General features: G+C 44.5%; 1 protein-coding gene across 1 annotated transcript in view; it reads right to left on the reverse strand.

The window, feature by feature from the left end:
• The window catches only part of Vwa3a (von Willebrand factor A domain containing 3A), a 70,508-nt gene that overhangs the window by 48,877 nt on the left and 3,208 nt on the right, over positions 1-18,423 (reverse strand). The window contains exons 3-5 of the mRNA XM_037211010.1: positions 9,591-9,708; positions 1,915-2,039; positions 1,690-1,767 (exon numbers count right to left, since the gene is read on the reverse strand). Of these exons, the coding sequence (XP_037066905.1) occupies positions 1,690-1,767; positions 1,915-2,039; positions 9,591-9,708 (321 nt within the window). The remainder of the gene's footprint in view (positions 1-1,689; positions 1,768-1,914; positions 2,040-9,590; positions 9,709-18,423) is intronic.

The following is an 18,423-nucleotide window of genomic DNA, read 5'->3' on the forward strand; positions in this document are numbered from 1 at the left end:
TAGCAACTCAGCAATGTATCAAAAGAAAGAGGAGGAGGAGCTGATGAAGACCATGACATGAAGTTGGGAGGGGGTGTTTGGGGAAGGATCTAGGAGGAAAAGAAGGGTAGATGTGACCATATTTAATTGCATACATGTATTAAACTATCAAAGAACAAATAAAAAACAAAATGTTGGATTTATAATTCAAAACAACAGAGCCAAATATTAATTATAGAACTCTACATAGATGCAGTAATCCAGAATGTAATCCAGCAACTTGGGAGGCTGAGGCAGGAGGATCTCAAGTTAAAGGCCAGTCTGAGCTACATAGACCCTTCATAAATGAATAAATGAATGAACTAATGGAACATCATGTAATTATTTAACCTTTAAAACTTTCTGACCCCAAAAATTTTCTATAAATTTATCTATTTATTTGTTTGTTTGTTTTTCGAGACAGGGTTTCTCTGTGTAGTTTTGGTGTCTGTCCTGGAACTCTGTAGACCAGGCTGGCCTCAAACTCACAGAGATCTGCCTGCCTCTGCCTCCTGAGTGCTGGGATTAAAGGCGTGTGCCACCACCGTCCGGCTAACTGTCTATAAATTTATAGTTAGAGCATGATAAATCCACTAATTGGTTGCTGTATGAATGATCATTGAACAACTGACTTTTGGTAATTAGAGAATAATACAATGTTTGGAGCAGTTACAAAGATGAAGAAAGATCTTGTAGGTAGCCCTTAGCAGAGTTTCGGGCACATTAATAAATGTTAGCGATTAATTACCATCATAACCTTTTGGGAAAGCTTAGGCAACAGTAATTATGGATCAGAGATTACTACAGCTATAGCTGAGAGGTATTTTTTTTTTTCTTTTTTTTTTTTTTTTTCGAGACAGGATTTCTTTGTGTAGCCCTGGCCATTCTGGAACTCACTCTGAAGACCAGGCTGGCCTCAAACTCACAGAGATCTGCCTGCCTCTGCCTCCTGAGTGCTGGGATTAAAGGCCACTGCCCAGTGTGGGATGGAATCTTAAGACTATCCTGTGTACTGATTATGGGAAGATGTGTGTGTGTGTGTGTGTGTGTGTGTGTGTGTGTGTGTGTGTGTGTATGCGTGCGCGCGCGCGCGTACACTCACACATGTACTCTGAGTATGTGTGCATGCTACTTGTGCTATCAAGATTGGTTTGGTTGAGGCTGGAGAAATGGCTCATCAGTTAAGAGCACTTGGTGATCTTTGTAGAGGATCCAGGTTCAATTCCCAGCACCCCCGTGGCAGCTGTTCCAGGGGATGCCACACCCTCTTCTGAACTCTGTGAATACCAGGCACATCTGTATGCACTAACATACATGCAGACAAGACACCCACACACATAAAATAAAAATAATTGGTTTGGGAGTTGGGCACATGCCTGTTTGACACATGTCTGCAAAGGTGAGAACTGTACCAGTCTGGCAGAGCTCTCTGCCATTAACCAGCAGATGAAGCGGGGACATCTGAGGCACTCATCCAAGGGCACCAGGCCTTTCAAAGGCCAAGAGGCGCCAATCTAGTCCAACGTTTTCATTTGAGAAAAGGGCAAATTAGAGGTAGACGAGACAAGTTTAAGGTCCATTGAAATTGCTGATTGGTCCCAACCATGTGCAGGCTATGAGATGAGATAAGGCCTCAAGCTTAGGGGTGCTGGAGGACACTGGGAAACTTACTCAGAAAGCCTTGATTCAAAGTGGCGGACGGTCTGGGTGGAGAAATGCACTTTGGGCATGGCATTGCCACACTCCTCCCTGAAAAAAGCAAAGCTTTATGTGGTGTTTCTCAGGCTCAGGACTGGGTGTGCAAAGCTTTATTTGCGGGTTCCCAGGCTCGGGGCTGGGTGTGCCACTGCAGCCTTGGGGAGCTCGGGAGGAAGGGCAGAAAGATTTCAGACTTACAGCTCAACCGTGCCCTGGCTTATCAGGTCAGCCAAGGTGAGTTTCTCAAACTTTAAACTGTGAGTTGAAAGCCAGTCTTCAGAGTCTTCCAGAGCTGCTGCCCGAGTCTCACTTGCCTGCAGCTTCTACAAGGCACAAGCCAGAGTCAGGCAGGAAACAGCAGGAAGCAGGGACAGACAAGGGTGCTTTGGATTCCCTTCATACAGATACCCAAGGTCTGTGAACTCTGAAAGACCCTATCTCGAGGTATTCTAAAAGTTCTCCCTGCTAACTGGGAACAGTGGTGCATAGCAGTAGCCACAGCACTTGGGAGACTGACCTGAAGTTCAAAGCCAGCCTGGGCTACAGAGCAAGACTCTGCCTCCAAACACCACCAACAACAACACAGCAGCAATAAAACCAATCTCCTTGCTGAGGGAGCATGTGAACATGAGAATGGTTACTCTGGAAACACCACCCTTACATCAGGCCCCAGATGTGGCTCTCATATTCAAGGGCAGCTCACTATGGGAGTGATCAGACAAACACAATGACCAGACAACCTGATAGTAGAATCACGACTTCTGCAAAAATTGGCCCCTGAATGGCTGGGATTAGGTCCTAAGACTGTTAGCTTCCCATGTTTGTGTGCCCCTACTTCTAACCCAGGACCATCCGGAGAAAGCAAAGTGTGTTTGCTGAACCAATCATGTAAGATGCCTTCCTCTGCTGATTCCTCCTCTAGCCTCCCACGTGCTGAGAGCTTGTAGGCAGAGGGCCTGGAGGAAGCCCTTTCTTCCATATGAAGTTCTTTATTTCCCATCCTGCTGCCGAGCTGACAGCAAACACAAGTCATGGGGTCTGCCTCCCTCATAGTGAGAGAGGTCTGGATACCTTTCTGTTTTGTTCTCAGTGGGATGATTTTGATCATATCCACAATTAAACGTTTTCTTTTAGAAGTTGCCTTGGTCACGGTGCTTGGTCACGGTAATAGAAAGGTAACTAAGACAGTAGTAAATCAGAGGTGATGAAAGTCCAGACTGCACGGGTACCAGCTGCACAAGTGTGCACACACGACGGGGTCAGCAAGAGCTTCCTGCGTCACAACTGCCGTCGATGTGCTCCAGAAGGGCCTTGAATACCCATGGAGTTGGACATAATCCACTTCACCACATCTCAGGTAAAAGGCTGAGAAGCTACTGTTCACTAAGAGTCTGGAATCCAGCTCAGTCTCACTGTGAGACACACAGTGACACACACACACACACACATACACACACACACACACACACACTTCATAGACATACACACACACACACATAGACACAGGTTCATACAGACACATATATATTGTGGGATATTTTTACACTGTGTGAAAATGTGTTGCTGTGATTGGTGTAATAAAAAGCTGAATGGTCAACAGCTTGGCAGGAGGTATAGGCAGGATTTCCAGAGACAGAGAGAACTCTGGGAAGAAGGTAGAGTCATAGCCAGATGCGGAAGAAGCAACATAGACAGTATGGAGAGGGCAGTTACATATGTCGCAGTTATATATGGCACAGTTACATATGTCAATTACATATGACACCCAATGTCTGGGCACATATTTTCACATAGGTCCTGAGAAAGCTGAAAACAAACAAACAAAAAATGGATCTGGTTTCCTAGTTTCCCAGTGTTCATAGTGTACAGAGGCACATCTCTGCTGTATATCGAGTACTTGAATAGCTTGTGCACTAAGAAGAAACAGCATGCTAAGTCAAAACACTTGCCACAGCCCACTAACTTCCCAGAACTGGGCTGGACTGCTGGCTTAAGGCTGGCTCTCAAGGACTGAGGAGGGGCAGAGCCAGCCAGCCATGTGCTAAGCAGAGTCACAGGGTGGGTTTAAAGCTTGGCTCACATGATCAGAGAAGGTACAAGTAAATCGGTCCAGACTGAAAAAAAAAAATCTAAAAACATACAGTAAAAAATATAGACAGTCATAAAAATAATTTTAAAATGATAAAGTCTTTAAAGAAAGAGTAAAGTAATAAAAAAGGAAAAAGCCACATAAGGATGGGAAGTCCACAGGGAGTCTGGATCCTGTATGGTGCTTTGATGACTTTGAATTTTTTTAATTTAATGCTGATGAGCAAATGACAGCTGCTGACATTGGATTGTGGAAGAAACTGTTGAATTAAACCTGTATACTTTAGGGATGTCTTACTTTTAAAATGGAAATCAGGATATGTGTTATGTTGGGGGAGAGGATATGCCTTTGTTTCCATAGGAAACAAAAAGCTATGGATCTATTCAAAATGAATAAAGATCGGATTTGATCAGGGGAAATCTCCTGAGAATCTTGGCTATAGACATGAGGAAAAAGCCAAGAAAGACTACAAGACAGGTGATGTATAAGCTGATCCCTTGACATAGGAACAGCTCTGAGACTGGAAGAGACATGATAAATCTTGTTGGCTACAGATTATTACATGCCATCCTTTCATATGGCATGGATAAAGATTTATATTATAGTTTGCTTATAAAGTCCAAATTGACTTATAAAGTTGGTAGATGTCTTTTACTCATTCAAACATAGAACAAACCATCTTTAGCTGACTTGTGCACAACACATATTCTATACTTGTGCTAATGCAGATATGTATGTTACCTTTAAAAGTTTGTTTTTAGAAAAAAGAAGGGCCAGACACCAATGAAAACAAGTAACTCAGATGATCCAGCCTCTCAGAATGCCTCTGTTGCAGTTTCTTCAAAATTCTGCATCCAGAACAACTTCAAAGCTGCTAGCTTAGAGGGTCTAGTCTCACTCACTGTTCCAGCCAGGACTACAGCCAAGCCCTGCCTATTACACAGAGACTGGACAACAAATGATACAGCTAACTCTCCCAGGACTTGACCATTATCCCAATTTTATCAGGGTCCCCTAAAGATATCATCACCCCCAGGCAACAGGAAGCAGTCTAGAGAACACAATGCCCATATTACCAAGTGGAGGAGTGGGTGGTTTCTGGTCATTCAGTAGGTTATGGATGTTTATCATCATTTAGGGGGGTTGGTTACAAGCTGTTATTAGTCATGGTCAGGGAAAAAAACTGAACAAAGGAGATTGGATTCAGGGATCTCTTTCTGAAAGAAAAAATGGAGGATACAAAATGATGAGATAAAAGGGTAGATTGTTGAGTCTACTTTTGAAGAACCACTAGTCTCAAATATTTTACATTGGTATGGATTTTTATATAGTGATACAAATTTAAGGTTATTTTTGTTATACTGTATATATGTTTCTACTCTTGTTTAAGGTATTGTAACTGTGCAACTCATTTTAAAATGCAATGTATAATTAAGAAATACAGGTTAGGCGGGGCGGTGGTGGCGCACGCCTTTAATCCCAGCACTTGGGAGGCAGAGGCAGGCGGATCTCTGTGAGTTCGAGGCCAGCCTAGGCTACCAAATGAGTTCCAGGAAAGGCGCAAAGCTACACAAGAGAAACCCTGTCTCAAAAAAACCAAAAAAAAAAAAAAAAAAAAAAAAAAAGAAATACAGGTTAGTAGTTAGTTAGTCATCTATAATAATCAAACTTGTAGTTATGTTAGGTATGTTCTCAAGGTTAAACAGAGATATGCTTTAGATAGATAGGTGATCTTCAAACACTTCAGAGACCTACCAAATATGGCATTTAAGATGTTTTAATAACTTAAGGCTTTTCATGACAGTGAGACATGTCTGCTCCTGGTAGCACCAATTTACTTCAAAAAAGGATGATAGGCATCAAAGAACCTCCATATGGAGTTTGCTTTTATTGTGGCAAAGTTAGCCACTGGGCAAGAAACTGCCCTTGCCTCAACTGCTGACAGTATGCTGTCCAAACTGGATGAGCAGGACACAGAAGACGGTGACTGTCAAACTTTGCTAACACAAGGTAGGACAGTCCTTCAAAAAGGGTCAGATATTCTAGGCCTGTAGGCCGAAGATGGATGCTGCAATGTTATACAGGACTGTTGGACAACTGTCCAGGCAGCCAGATATCTCTGTCATTTCTATAGTTTTGGAAGTTGCTTGCTCTGCACTTCCTGTTTACTTAGGTAATATTATATCCTTCTTGGGTCTCTGATGGAGCTGACGATAAGATAGTTATATTACAGTTTCCTTGTTACCAAATATAGAAAAAAAACTCACAAAAGATGTATAAAGTATATAAGGTTGAGAGACATAAAAACTTAAATTGTTTATCTAAGAAATGTTTTGAGGTCTAAAAAGATAGTTTTAGGATGGTAATATCAATTATGATAGAAAATGGTTTAGGTATAAAACTTTTAATTCATCAAGATAAGATATTTTCTCCAAATATGCCAAATACAAATGGACTAGACATTGTGAATATATTTCTTACCTGATAATTGTTCGTATTGTATATAGTTTTACCATGTTAGAGTTAAAACCTTTTCTTTTTATTTAGACAAAAGGGGGGAAATATTGTGGGATATTTGTACACTGTGTGAAAATGTATTGCTGTGATTGGTGTAATAAAAAGCTGAATGGCCAATAGCTAGGCAGGAGGTATAGGTGGGACTTCCAGAGACAGAGAGAACTCTGGGAAGAAGAAGGCAGAGTTACCAGCCAGACATGGGGGAAGATATAGGCAGTATAGAGAGATGAGGTAATGAGCCACAGGACAGAATGTAGATGAAAATAAATAAGTTAATTTAAGTTATATGAGCTAGTGGGACAAGCCTAAGCTAAGGCCGAACTTTCATAATTAATAATTCTCCTTGTTATTTGGGAGTTAGTGTTATAGAGAAAGACTCATTGCACATATACACACATACACACAACACACACACACACACACACACACAGAGAGAGAGAGAGAGAGAGAGAGAGAGAGAGAGAGAGAGAGAGAGAGAGAACCTGATGACTATGGAAATGGCCTGAGTTCAGCCCAAAGATCCCTTCTGGGTACATACTCGACACCCTTGGTGGTCTGTCTTTGGATTTCATGTATCGGGCTTTCACTGTAGTGGGCTGAGAGCGGTATACTGCAGCAGAATGAGCCACTCTGCAGAGGACACGGGAGGAAAAGGCTGGAGGAGCGTAGCACACAGGCGTCTCCGGGTCTCGGGGTCCTTGCAGGCAGCGCCCCCTCTCCTTAGCTGTGTCAGGAGCAGCGTGAGGCTAGGGGCACAGAGCGCGACCTGGAGCTCCTCTGCACCTGCTGGAGGAGCTCACTACGCAGGCGTGCGAGGTGCAGCGTGAGGCTAGGGCACAGAATGCGACCCGGAGCTCCTCTGCACTCAGATTCTGTCCTAAGTTGAGGGTTGGCATAAACTAAAGACAGCGAAAATAAAAGGCTGCTAATGTGTTCCAGCTCGACAGTGTTGCTCACCTTGCACTCTTTCCCAAGACCTGTTCTGTCTAGTTTCAAAAGGAAATTAGCAAGTGCTCAGGATGTGTGAAAACACACCCCTAAGGACTGCAAACACTAACACAGTGCCCAGGCTCTGCCGGGCACTTTCCGTATAGTAAAGTTACGTCATCCAAGGAGACCATCACTCTTCTGACAAGGAAGCTGAAACACAGAGAACTTCAGTTATTTGCCCAAGGTCACACAGCTAATGATGTGGTGGAGCTGGGATTCTTCGGAAGGCTCTATCAAGCCAAGCTTGTAACCAAAACACTTCACGGCTTCTCTGAAGGAGCATAAACCACAGCTGTCTGTATGAGAGACTTTCTCATGGTGTGATTCAACCCTAAGAATACCCTTCCTGCTTTTGAGAGACTCAGTGCCTGAGATCACAGTCCCAGCCATAGGCTTCAGGAAAACAGGCTCTGTATCATGTGACCACTAGGTGGCACTGTTCTCTTCCGGACACCTTGTGCGTGATCCTTTTTCCATCTTGCGCTTGAAATAGTGTCTCGCTTAAGGCTGTGCCTTTTGCCCTGCAGATATCTGAAAGTCCATTCCTACATACATTGCTTATGACTGAGGACCTTGCTGCTCTTCTGTTAAAGTGGGCACTTTTCATTAAAAAAATTCTTTCCATACTATATTTATTTATCATTTATTTAATAAATCTATATATTGATTGTTCTAGACAGGGTCTCTATGCGTAGCCCTGGCTGTCCTGGAACTCACTCTGTAGACCAGGCTGGCCTTGAACTCACAGAGATCCACCTGCCTCTGCCTCCTGAGTGCTGGGATTAAAGGCATGTGCCACCATGCCCAGCTCATACAATATATTTTGATCATGTTTTTCCCATGCCCAAACTCCTCCCAGATCTCCCCTCAACTTTATGCGCTCTCTCTCTCTCTCTCTCCTCTCTCTCTCTCTCTCTCTCTCTCTCTCTCTCTGTCTGTCTCCTCTCCTCTCTCAGGAAAACTCCTACAAAAATTAAAATCAAAACAAGCAAACAAGAAGCCATAAAGACAAAAAAATGCCCCCTCCAAACAAAAAATTCAACAAAAATTATAATAAAGTTCCTTTTGTGTTGATGAACAAAATCTAGGCAGGGGGCCCACCCTGGCATGTGGTTGATACGCCACTGGAGAAACTGATTTCCCTTTGCCTGTGGGTATCAACTGCAAATAGCTTCTTGGTTGAGGTGGGACCTCGTGGCTGTGAGTGGACACTTTACATGGAGAACACTACAAGCTCGTTGTTGGGCAATCAGGACTCTCTCACTGCTGAGAGGAGAAACAAGAGACCTGTCTGTTACTGATAAGGTAAGTCAGGCATGTGCCATGCCTAGAAAGTGAGTTGGTCTGACATGAAATCAGATGAAACAAAGACCCATGTCATTGGCAACTGACATCACTGAATGTTTTCTTCTTAGAACCACCCATAGTTCCTCATTTCCCCTTTGCTTTTCCTTTTTAGAAAGGGTCTTATGTGTCCCAGGCTGGCCTCAAATTCACTATGTAGCAGAGAGCTGAGGCTGGCCTTGAACTCCAGATCCTCTTGCTTCTCCCTCCAGACTGCTGAGCTTACAGGTCTGTGCCACCATGCTTGGCTTCCTTGTTTCTGTTTATTTATATTTCTTGTCCCATAAATGCCCATGCTTGAGAAAAGTCGAAGTTGACTGTTTTTCTGGTTCTTTAATTGCTGGTATTAACTATAAGGATGACATTCTCTGACTGGTATCGTGTTTGTAGTCTAGTGTGGATTTACTAGCCGGTGGCCGCTGCCTGCCTCCCTCGAGTTCACAACTTGTGAAGACAGTTGCTTCCACGGTAGAGAGAACTCTGACTTGTGCATGATTGGAAGGTGGTTCACTTGTCCAGAGTGAGCCTGACCCACAGTGTGGGGCTTTTTCTTTCTCCCCTCAAGTCAAGCCTTCTGCCCTGGCTCCCCTGTTCCCACAGCACTTCCTGAAGTGGACTCCAGGACTTAGGTCTTATGGACTCCTACAAGAAAATCTCAGCAAGGGGGCTTCCGAATCAAATGCTTTAGACTTTCAGGCTTCGATACTGAAGCCAGGATCCTCACATGCTCCTAAATATCTAATGATGTTCCTGAAGGCTGACGAGCTCTATGACCAAAACAGAAACTCTCCTTTTATAAACCTAGTGGCTAGAGAGGAATACTTAGTCACGGTTTCAGTGCTGGGTCCTATTTAAGAAAGAGTTGAGTACACTCCACATCCCCTGGCTATGATCTGTAAGCGTCACTGGTGAACAGAAGCACTACGGTTGTTACCAGTAGATCCTGGGTCTGGTTAATGTGTGTAACCAGCAATCCATCATGTGGATTTCGGGCAAGCGCATCCATAGCCTTCTGGTCCAGTTGTGGATCTCTGTCAGTGTTGCTGTCCATGCTACAAAACAAAGTGATCTGATCAGTGCTCAGCCCCAGGTCACCTCTCCACCATGAGTGTCTCCCCCCACCCCACCCCACCCCACCCCACCCCTTGGCTCCTAAAAGGATCCAGAAACATTTTCAGTTCCATGTGGAACCTGAAAGGATTATCACAGAGTTTAGATAAAAATGTGGTTTATTGTTTGTTTGTTTGTTTATTTATTCATTTGTTGGTTGGTTGGTTTGTTATTTTTACAGTCTAGGTAGATCTCAAAGGCCCCAGTCTATGTAAGATGTCGCAATAACCATTTTTCTGGTCTCTCTTCAAGGTTCATCCCCCTCAGTTCTCATGAGCAGACTCATTTTCCTCTGGAAAACCAGAGAATCCTATTTATCAGGGATTTTCCAGAAATGTATTACCCTGACCGTGGAAGACAGGACTCCTTTGAATTGTCACCATGAGACTACCTAGAACTTCCTCTCCTGACCAATGCAAGAACATACAGCAACCTTTAGACAGCATCTTCCGGGTTTGCTCAGCTCTTGAGTGCACTGAACGCTCCTCAGGCATGGCTGGCTGTAAGGCTCTGTGTGGTGTGTGTGTGTGTGTGTGTGTGTGTGTGTGTGTGTGTGTGTGTGTGTTTTCTTCTGAGACAGGGTCTCTCTGTGTAGCCTTGGCTAGTCTAGAAGTCAGTACAGAAAAGAAGAAAGATCAAGAGAAATGGAGGAGGAAGAATTTGGGGCCAGCCACCCAGCTACACACAAGCCACAGAGTAAGAAATAATGGAAGGTATACAGAAACAGAGAAAGGTAAAAGCCCAGAGGCAAAAGGTAGACTGGATAATTTAAAGTTAAGAAATGCTGGCAAGAAACAAATGGAGTTAAGGCCAGGCATTTATAATTAAGAATTAACCTCTGTGTGTGATTTATTTGGGAGCTGAGTGGCGGGCCCCCCAAAAGAGTGAAAAAAGAAACCTGACAGCCCCCTCCCATTATTTTCACAGGTTTTCAATAGCATATATTAATTACATATAATAGTGATTTGATTTTGACATTTTCACACATGTATATAATTTTTTTTTTTTTGAGACAGGGTCTCACTGTATAGCCCTGGCTGTCTTGGAACTCACTATATAGACTAGGCTGGCTTTGAACTCACAAAGACCCACCTGAGTGCTGAGACTGAAGATGTGAGCCACCGCACCCAGTTATATAAACTGTCAAGCAGAGTTTCCCCTCCCCCACCAGTCCCCTTCTTTCTAACCAGTCCCATTGTCTTGTCTTTATTTTTATTTATTTATTTATGTTTGTTTGTTTGTTTGTTTGTTTGGGACAGGGTTTTTCTGTGCAACATCCCTGGCTGTCCTGGAACTCACTTTGCAGACCAGGCTCTGAGATCCAGCAGCCTCTGCCTCCCAGGTGCAATGACAGTGTGCACCATCATGCCTGGCTTTGTCTTTTTCTTCTTCGTCTTCTTTTTTTTCTTTTACAATTCTGATGACCCAGTGTGCTCTGCTGTGGATATCACTCTATATAAATAAACACTGATGGCCAGTGACCAGGCAGGAAGTATAGGCGGGACAAAGAGAGAGGAGAATTGGGGAAACAGGAAGAAGGAAGGGAGACACTGCAGCCACCGCCAGGAGAAGCAGCATGTAGAGACGCCGGTAAGCCACCAGCCACGTGGCAAGCTATAGATTTATAAAAATGGGTTAATTTAAGATAAAAGAACAGTTAGCAAGAAGCCTGCCACGGCCATACAGTTTATAAGTGATATAAGCGTCTGAGTGATTATTTTATAAGTGGATTGTGGGACTGCGGGGCTTGGGGAACCTGGAGAGAAGCCCTCCAGCAACAAATGGCGCCCAACGGCTCGAGTTTCCACCTTAAACCTGAGAATATTTAATAACCAATTCTAAACAGAGCCAAAACCAGGTTCCTGCTTCTTGTCTCATACGGGCAACTAGATGCGGCAAAACGCAAGTTTGGACACTGACGGGTTCCTGGCGGGTGTGTTTGACCCGCAGTATGGCAGAAATGAGGCGTCTGCCAGCGGCACATTAAGCTGTGTGGTAGATTTAGTCTTTACTATTATTTAAAAAAAAAAAAAAAAAAAAGAGGTTTCTGGGCTACACGCTGCTTTGATAAAAGCTTAGACCCACTATTTCTGAGACTTGATGACTCCCAGAGCTGGCAGAAAACGTACCACTGCCATGTTGGGAAGCTGAAGTGGGCGGAGCCAGCAGCCACAGCGCCGTTTCAGGCTTACAATGGTACAGTTTAAAGCAATAGGCTCAAGGCTCAAGGTAATATAAAACATAAGCCACATAAAGATGGCTACCACACAGAGAATCTGGATTATGTTCTCTTTGATATTCATAACTAAAGAAAAACATTTGATTACAAAAGCTGTTGAGTTATGCCAAAATGTATATTTTAAAGGTACCTTGACTTCAAAATTTGGATATAAGGATATGTTACTTTGGAAAAGAGGTTCTGCTTTTGTTTCCACAGAAAGCCAGAGGCTGTGGACTTGTTCCAGATTAAGATACATCAGGTTTCACCAGCCAAGACCCCCTGAAAGGACTCCGATGACACCATGGCCCAGATGATCCAACATCCAGATCGGTTTCAAGGCAACTGGTTCACACAATACAGCCTCACGGACTACCCCATAGGTCTAAAATTTTCTTTGCGTCCCCATAAGATACAGCGTCCCCCTCCAGCAGGAAGTAGTAAGAGATGCTACGCCCAAATTCCCAAATATACCAAGCTGGCTTTAGAGGTGGAATTGGCTCACTCCCCCTCTAAACCCAGACATATTGCTTTAAAAAAAAAAATGGTTAAGGGATTCTTGTGTCCCAAATCAGAAGAGCCCTCTGGTGTGGGACAGAGAAAAACCAATATTTTTATTTAAAACAGGTTGATTATAAATGTGATCTCTTTCTAAAAAAGAAAAGGGGATATGATATATAGGAGGATATGGAGATGATAAGATAAAAGGGTAGATTAATGAACCTACTTTTAAAGAATAACTTGTTTAAAATGTTTTACATTGGTATAGATTTTAGTTTATGTTTAAAATGTTTTACATTGGTATAAATTTTAGTTCATTGATACAAACTTGAAGTTAATTTTGTTATACTCTCTCTCTATATATATATATTTCTATTCTTGTTTGAGGTATTATGTTTATATAACTCATTTAAAATTGTAATGGATAATTAAAAAATAGATTAATAATTAGTCATCTATGATAATCATATCTGTAGCCATGTTAGTTAAGTCTTCTAGGTATGCATAGATATATTTCAGATAGATAGGTAATCTTCAAACACTTCATAGACCTGGAGAATATGGCATTTAAATAACTTAGAATTCTGTTGACGTGAGACACAATTGCTCCTGGCTGCACCAATTTGATCCCGAGAGAATGTTGGGCTTCTAAGACATTTCCATTTGGAAGTTTGTCTTTTTGGCACAAAATGGCCTACTGGGCAAAGAACTGCCCTTGCCTTGATGGCTGACAGTACAAATGCAATGCTGTCCTTTCTGGACAAGCGGGACACAAGAAAAGCGACCACTGTACTCTGCCAAGACAGGGTAAGATGGTCTCTTAAAATTCCTGCTTCTAAAAATGGTCTGTCAGATACTCTAGGCCTGTAGCCAATTTGAATGCACCAACAATGCTGAAAAACATTAGGTGACTGTCCAGGCTGCCAGCTGTCTTGGTCTACTTTTGCAAGATTCCCGAAAGTTGCTTGCATCCATCTACCATTTCTCAGGTACCATTATGTTCCTTCTCAGGTCTTTGATGTGGTTGAAGACTAGATAGTCGTAATTTCCTCAGTTATGATAAAAGATAAGTTAGATATAAAACCTTAAACTCACAAATATAAGATAGATAGGACATCTTCTTTAATATTGTAACTATAATTCTTGCTCGGTAATTGTTTTGTTATATGTAATTTTACCATGTTAAAGTTAAAACCTTCCTTTTTAAAAAAAGAAGAAAGGGGAAGTGCTGTGGATATCACTCTATATAAATAAACACTGATGGCCAGTGACCAGGCAGGAAGTATAGGCGGGACAAAGAGAGAGGAGAATTGGGGAAACAGGAAGAAGGAAGGGAGACACTGCAGCCACCGCCAGGAGAAGAGCATGTAGAGACGCCGGTAAGCCACCAGCCACGTGGCAAGCTATAGATTTATAAAAATGGGTTAATTTAAGATAAAAGAACAGTTAGCAAGAAGCCTGCCACGGCCATACAGTTTATAAGTGATATAAGCGTCTGAGTGATTATTTTATAAGTGGATTGTGGGACTGCGGGGCTTGGGGAACCTGGAGAGAAGCCCTCCAGCAACAGTGCTCAGTCAGAGTTGCTTACAGGAAAATAGGCAATGAGTTGCTTACAGGGGCAGGGGTACCTTATGGCGGCTACACTATTGGACATCTGTCTCTTTTCTCCCAGTGACCATTAATTGAATTTGTAGCCTCAGGGAGGGATGGGGCCTCATGTCCCTTCCCTCCTCTGTGACAGAGTGTTGAGGGCCCAAGCTTGCGGAGTCTTTATAGTAACTACAGCTGCGGAGTTCAAGAGCTGCATTTTCCACATCACACCTGAGAGAAAATCTTCCACAAGCCTCCCCACTCCCCTCCAGCGTTCTTCTTTCCTCCTGTCTGTGGTGGTCTTTGAGCTGTGGAGGTCCTCTGACCTCTGGGTCACAGATAGCTGCAGGATACGGTGACTGGCCTGGCCGCACCCCCTCAGTTTGCCTACCTAACTGGTTCACTTTATTATGTGGAGAGCTCTTTCTGTTTGTCTGCCACAGGGTTGGTTTCTCTGTGTAGCCCTGGCTGTCTTGGAACTCAATCTGTAGACCAGACTGGCCTTGAACACACAGAGATCCGCCTGCCTTTGCTTCTTGATTGCTGAGATTAAAGGCGTGTGCCACCACAACCTAGTTGGTGGAGGGTTCTTTAAAGAATATGAATTCGGGGCTGGAGAGATGGCTCAGAGGTTAAGAGCACTGCTTGTTCTTCCAAAGGTCCTGAGTTCAATTCCCAGCAACCACATGGTGGCTCATAACCATCTGTAGTGAGATCTGGTGCCCTCTTATGGCCTGCAGGGGTGTGTGCAGACAGAACACTGTATATATAATAAATAAATAAATCTTTAAAAAAAAAGAATATGAATTCACTGTTAGTTCCTATCCTCCCTGTCCAAAGACTTTCCTCTATTTCTAGGATGGAGCTTAACACCCTTAAGATGCCTCTCCACACCCCACGTGGTTGGGATGCTGGCCACTGACCTCTCTACAGCTCCCATCCATGACTGCTCTCCTGCCATGGCCATGGGAGGTCCTAGAATGCTGTAGAGTTCCTTTAACCACAGGATCTTTTCACCTATTGCCTGCACTCTGGAACATTCTTCTGTTCCTACACATTACTTGCCTTTGATGTTTCAGCCAAGCCACATGACCTCTAAGAAACTCCCCAGCCTTCTGTTCTGGCTCAGACTCCCTTCTCTGTGGATTTTCATATACCTCTGTCCCTTCATTTGAGGACAGTCACTTTAGCTTGGAGTCACAGTCACTAGTATGACTTTTAAAAACTGGCATTGTAGCTGGGTGGTGGTGGCACTTGGGAGGTAGAGGCAGGCAGATCTTTGTGAGTTTGAGGTCAGCCTTGTTTACAGAGCAAGTGCCAGGACAGCCAGGACTACACAGAGAAATCCCATCTCGAAAAACCAAACAAACCAACAGTCTGGCATCTGTTCCCTTTATATTTTAAGTGGCATAAGAGTGGAAGCGGAGAGACAAGAATTGTGTTAGCTGTTTTGGAGATAGGAGTCATGTGACAAGTCATAGAGCCTTGAAAGTGCAATTTTTCCTGCCTCGGCCTTCTGAGGGCTGGGGTTACAGGTGTGTGGCACCATCTCCAGGGAAAACAGACATTCTGAGGAGAGAAGGGACAGGGGAGTCTTGCTTTTTGGATTTCTATTTATCTGAAGCACTTGTAGAAGTTTTTCACGTTTAGATTCTGTGAGATGCACTACTCATTGAAACTGTGGAGCAGAGTTTCCCTCCCCGACCAATCCCCTTCTTTCCAACCAGTCCCAGTGTAAGCACGCGGGCTCATTAACATTTCTGTCACTTGCAGCCCGCCCTCCCTCCCGCCCTCCCAAACTGTGAGACCCGCTGTGAGAGGCTGCGCAGGGCTGCGGCTTCACCGTGAACTCGGTGCTCCCTAGTTTATGACAGTGGGCAGTCGTTAGTTCCTTTAAATTTTACTTGGAGGTTGCTTGTTTTCAGGGAAGGACCCTGAAAGCCCCAAAGTGGCTTCTCCTCAGCGACATTTCCTTGGAGACCATTCCTAAGGCATGGGCTTTGAAAGTGTCTCAGGACACTGGAACCCCAACACCTGCAACCCCCAGTGCCGTGGTCCCTTCTCCTTGGGGAGTGTTAACAGTTTCCAGTGAATTACTAGCCTAAACCGCTGGATTCTGGGTGACTTGTGTGGGCAAATGGAGGAGAGCTGACCACGTAAAGCTCACGACGCAGTGTGTTAGGAAGAGCCCTAAACTTTTGGTTTTTCAGTTGAGAACTAACTCCACTGTCAAAAGCAGAGAGAGAGAGAGAGGGGAGGGGAGGGGAGGGGAGGAGAGGGAGGGAGGGAGGGAGAGAGAGAGGGAGAGAGAGAGGGAGAGAGAGAGGGAGAGAGAGAGGGAGAGAGAGAGAGAAGGGGAGGGGAGGGGAGGGGAGGGGAGGGGAGGGGAGGGAGGGAGAGAGAGAGAGAGAGAGGGAGAGAGAGAGGGAGGGAGGGAGGGAGGGAGGGAGAGAGGGAGGGAGAGAGGGAGAGAGAGAGAGAGAAGACATTGTGAAAATGTGCGGCCAAATGCCAAGTATGAGAGCAACGTAGAGTACTACTGTCCTAGTGTGCCCCTTTGTGCTGTGAAAAACCACGGACTGGGAGGAACTGGAGGGGAAACTGTATTCAGATTGTATTGTATGAGAAAGGAATCCACGTGTAATAAATAAAAGGGAAATTTTTTTTTCGTTTTTCCATACAAATGAATAAACAAAACTCTGACCAAACCAACTTAGGGAAGGAGGAGGGTTCGTCTTATCTTTGTTTGTTTGTAGGTTACAGTCCGTCATCCAGGGATGCCAAGGCAGGAAGCCAGAGGCAGGACCTGAAGCAGGGACCACGAAGGAACGAACACTCCTAACCAGCTTGCTCTCCATGGCTTCTTGTTCAGCTGCTTCCTTATCCAATCCAGGACTACCTGCCCAGAGGTGGCACCACCCACAGTGGGCTGGGCCCCCTCACATCAACCATTAACGAAGAAAGTGTCCCACAGGCTCATCTGATTGGACACTTTCTCAGTTGGTCTCCTTTCCCCAGGTAAACGGAGTTTGCGACAGGCTGGTAAAAGCCAATCAGCACAGCTGCTGGGTGGGACTGGAAGCCGTCATCTACCCCTTGTACTTTCGTGCCTCTTAGGGGCCAGAGAGTGCTGGCCCTGGGAGTGACCGGTGAAGGAGACACTGCCTTCCCTTCAGGCCTGGGTACAAAGGCAAGCTGCCCCGAACCGGAGCTGCACACCTCTGCACGGCGGCACCGTTCTCTGCAGCGTGTTTCACTATCACCTCCTCCGTGTTTACTGTCTGCTGCTCCTTTTCTCTCCCTGAAGACACTTGAGGGCAGGGACTTTGAAATGCTCACCACTGGACTGTTGTGTACAAAACAACGCCCAGAGTGCAGCTGCTCCACAAGACTCACTGAATTAATTAATGAACAGGGTAGCACAGCAATAAGGAGTCGGGGGTGGGGGGGTTTGGCAGCGGCGAGGGGATTTCTTCCTCTTAATCCAGAGTCTGCTACCCTCTGGGCTCCTCGGCTCCCTTGGTGTCAATGCATGTAATGTGCTGTCCCTTGGCCCTAAATCTTATCCAAGGAGATACCCACCACATACAGAAGAATGCCAGGATGTCCCCAAGGACAAACTGGCCACTGAAGTGTACTTTTTTATGAGAAAATATCTTCAAACCATAGGAAAAAGCTTTTTAAAAATGCTATCCTCGTTGGATGTATGGGCACATGCCTTTAATCCCAGCAATTGGGGGGCAGAGGCAGGCAAGTATCTGTGAATTAGAGGCTAGCCTGGTTTATATAGTGAGTTCTAAGACAGCCAGAGCTACATAGTGAGACCCTGTCTTGGGGAAAAAAAATAAAAAAAATAAATGCTATTCAACTCATGAGGATCTAGGACTGCTCTTGACAGCCTGATGAAAGTCCTGTTATTTTCTCTATGGGTGACCTGGATCTTTCCAGTCTGCATCGACCCCTTCCCCTTCCAGTGCGGGCTATTGTCTGAGGGGCCCCATCAGTCTCAGCATTCACTTTTCAATCACTGTGATTGTCCTCTATCTACTTATTTTAACTTTATGTGTACAATTGGCTGTGTGAGGGTGTCAGATCCCCTGGAACTGGAGTTACAGACAGTTGTGAGCTGCCATGTGGGTGCTTAGAATTGAACCTGGGACCTCTGGAAGGACAGCCAGTGCGCTTAAACGCTGAGCCATCTCTCCAGCCCTGTGATTGTCCTCTATCAACGCAGGTATGGCATTCAGCAGGAGTGCATTGGGAATGACTGCCCTAGGTGACTGGTGGACCAGAGAATGTTTGAACCGATCCCTTGGGCAGATGAGCATTTTGGTCAAAGCACATT

The sequence above is a fragment of the Peromyscus leucopus genome, chromosome 1, assembly GCF_004664715.2.
Source record: "Peromyscus leucopus breed LL Stock chromosome 1, UCI_PerLeu_2.1, whole genome shotgun sequence".
In the NCBI taxonomy this organism is placed as follows: domain Eukaryota; kingdom Metazoa; phylum Chordata; class Mammalia; order Rodentia; family Cricetidae; genus Peromyscus; species Peromyscus leucopus.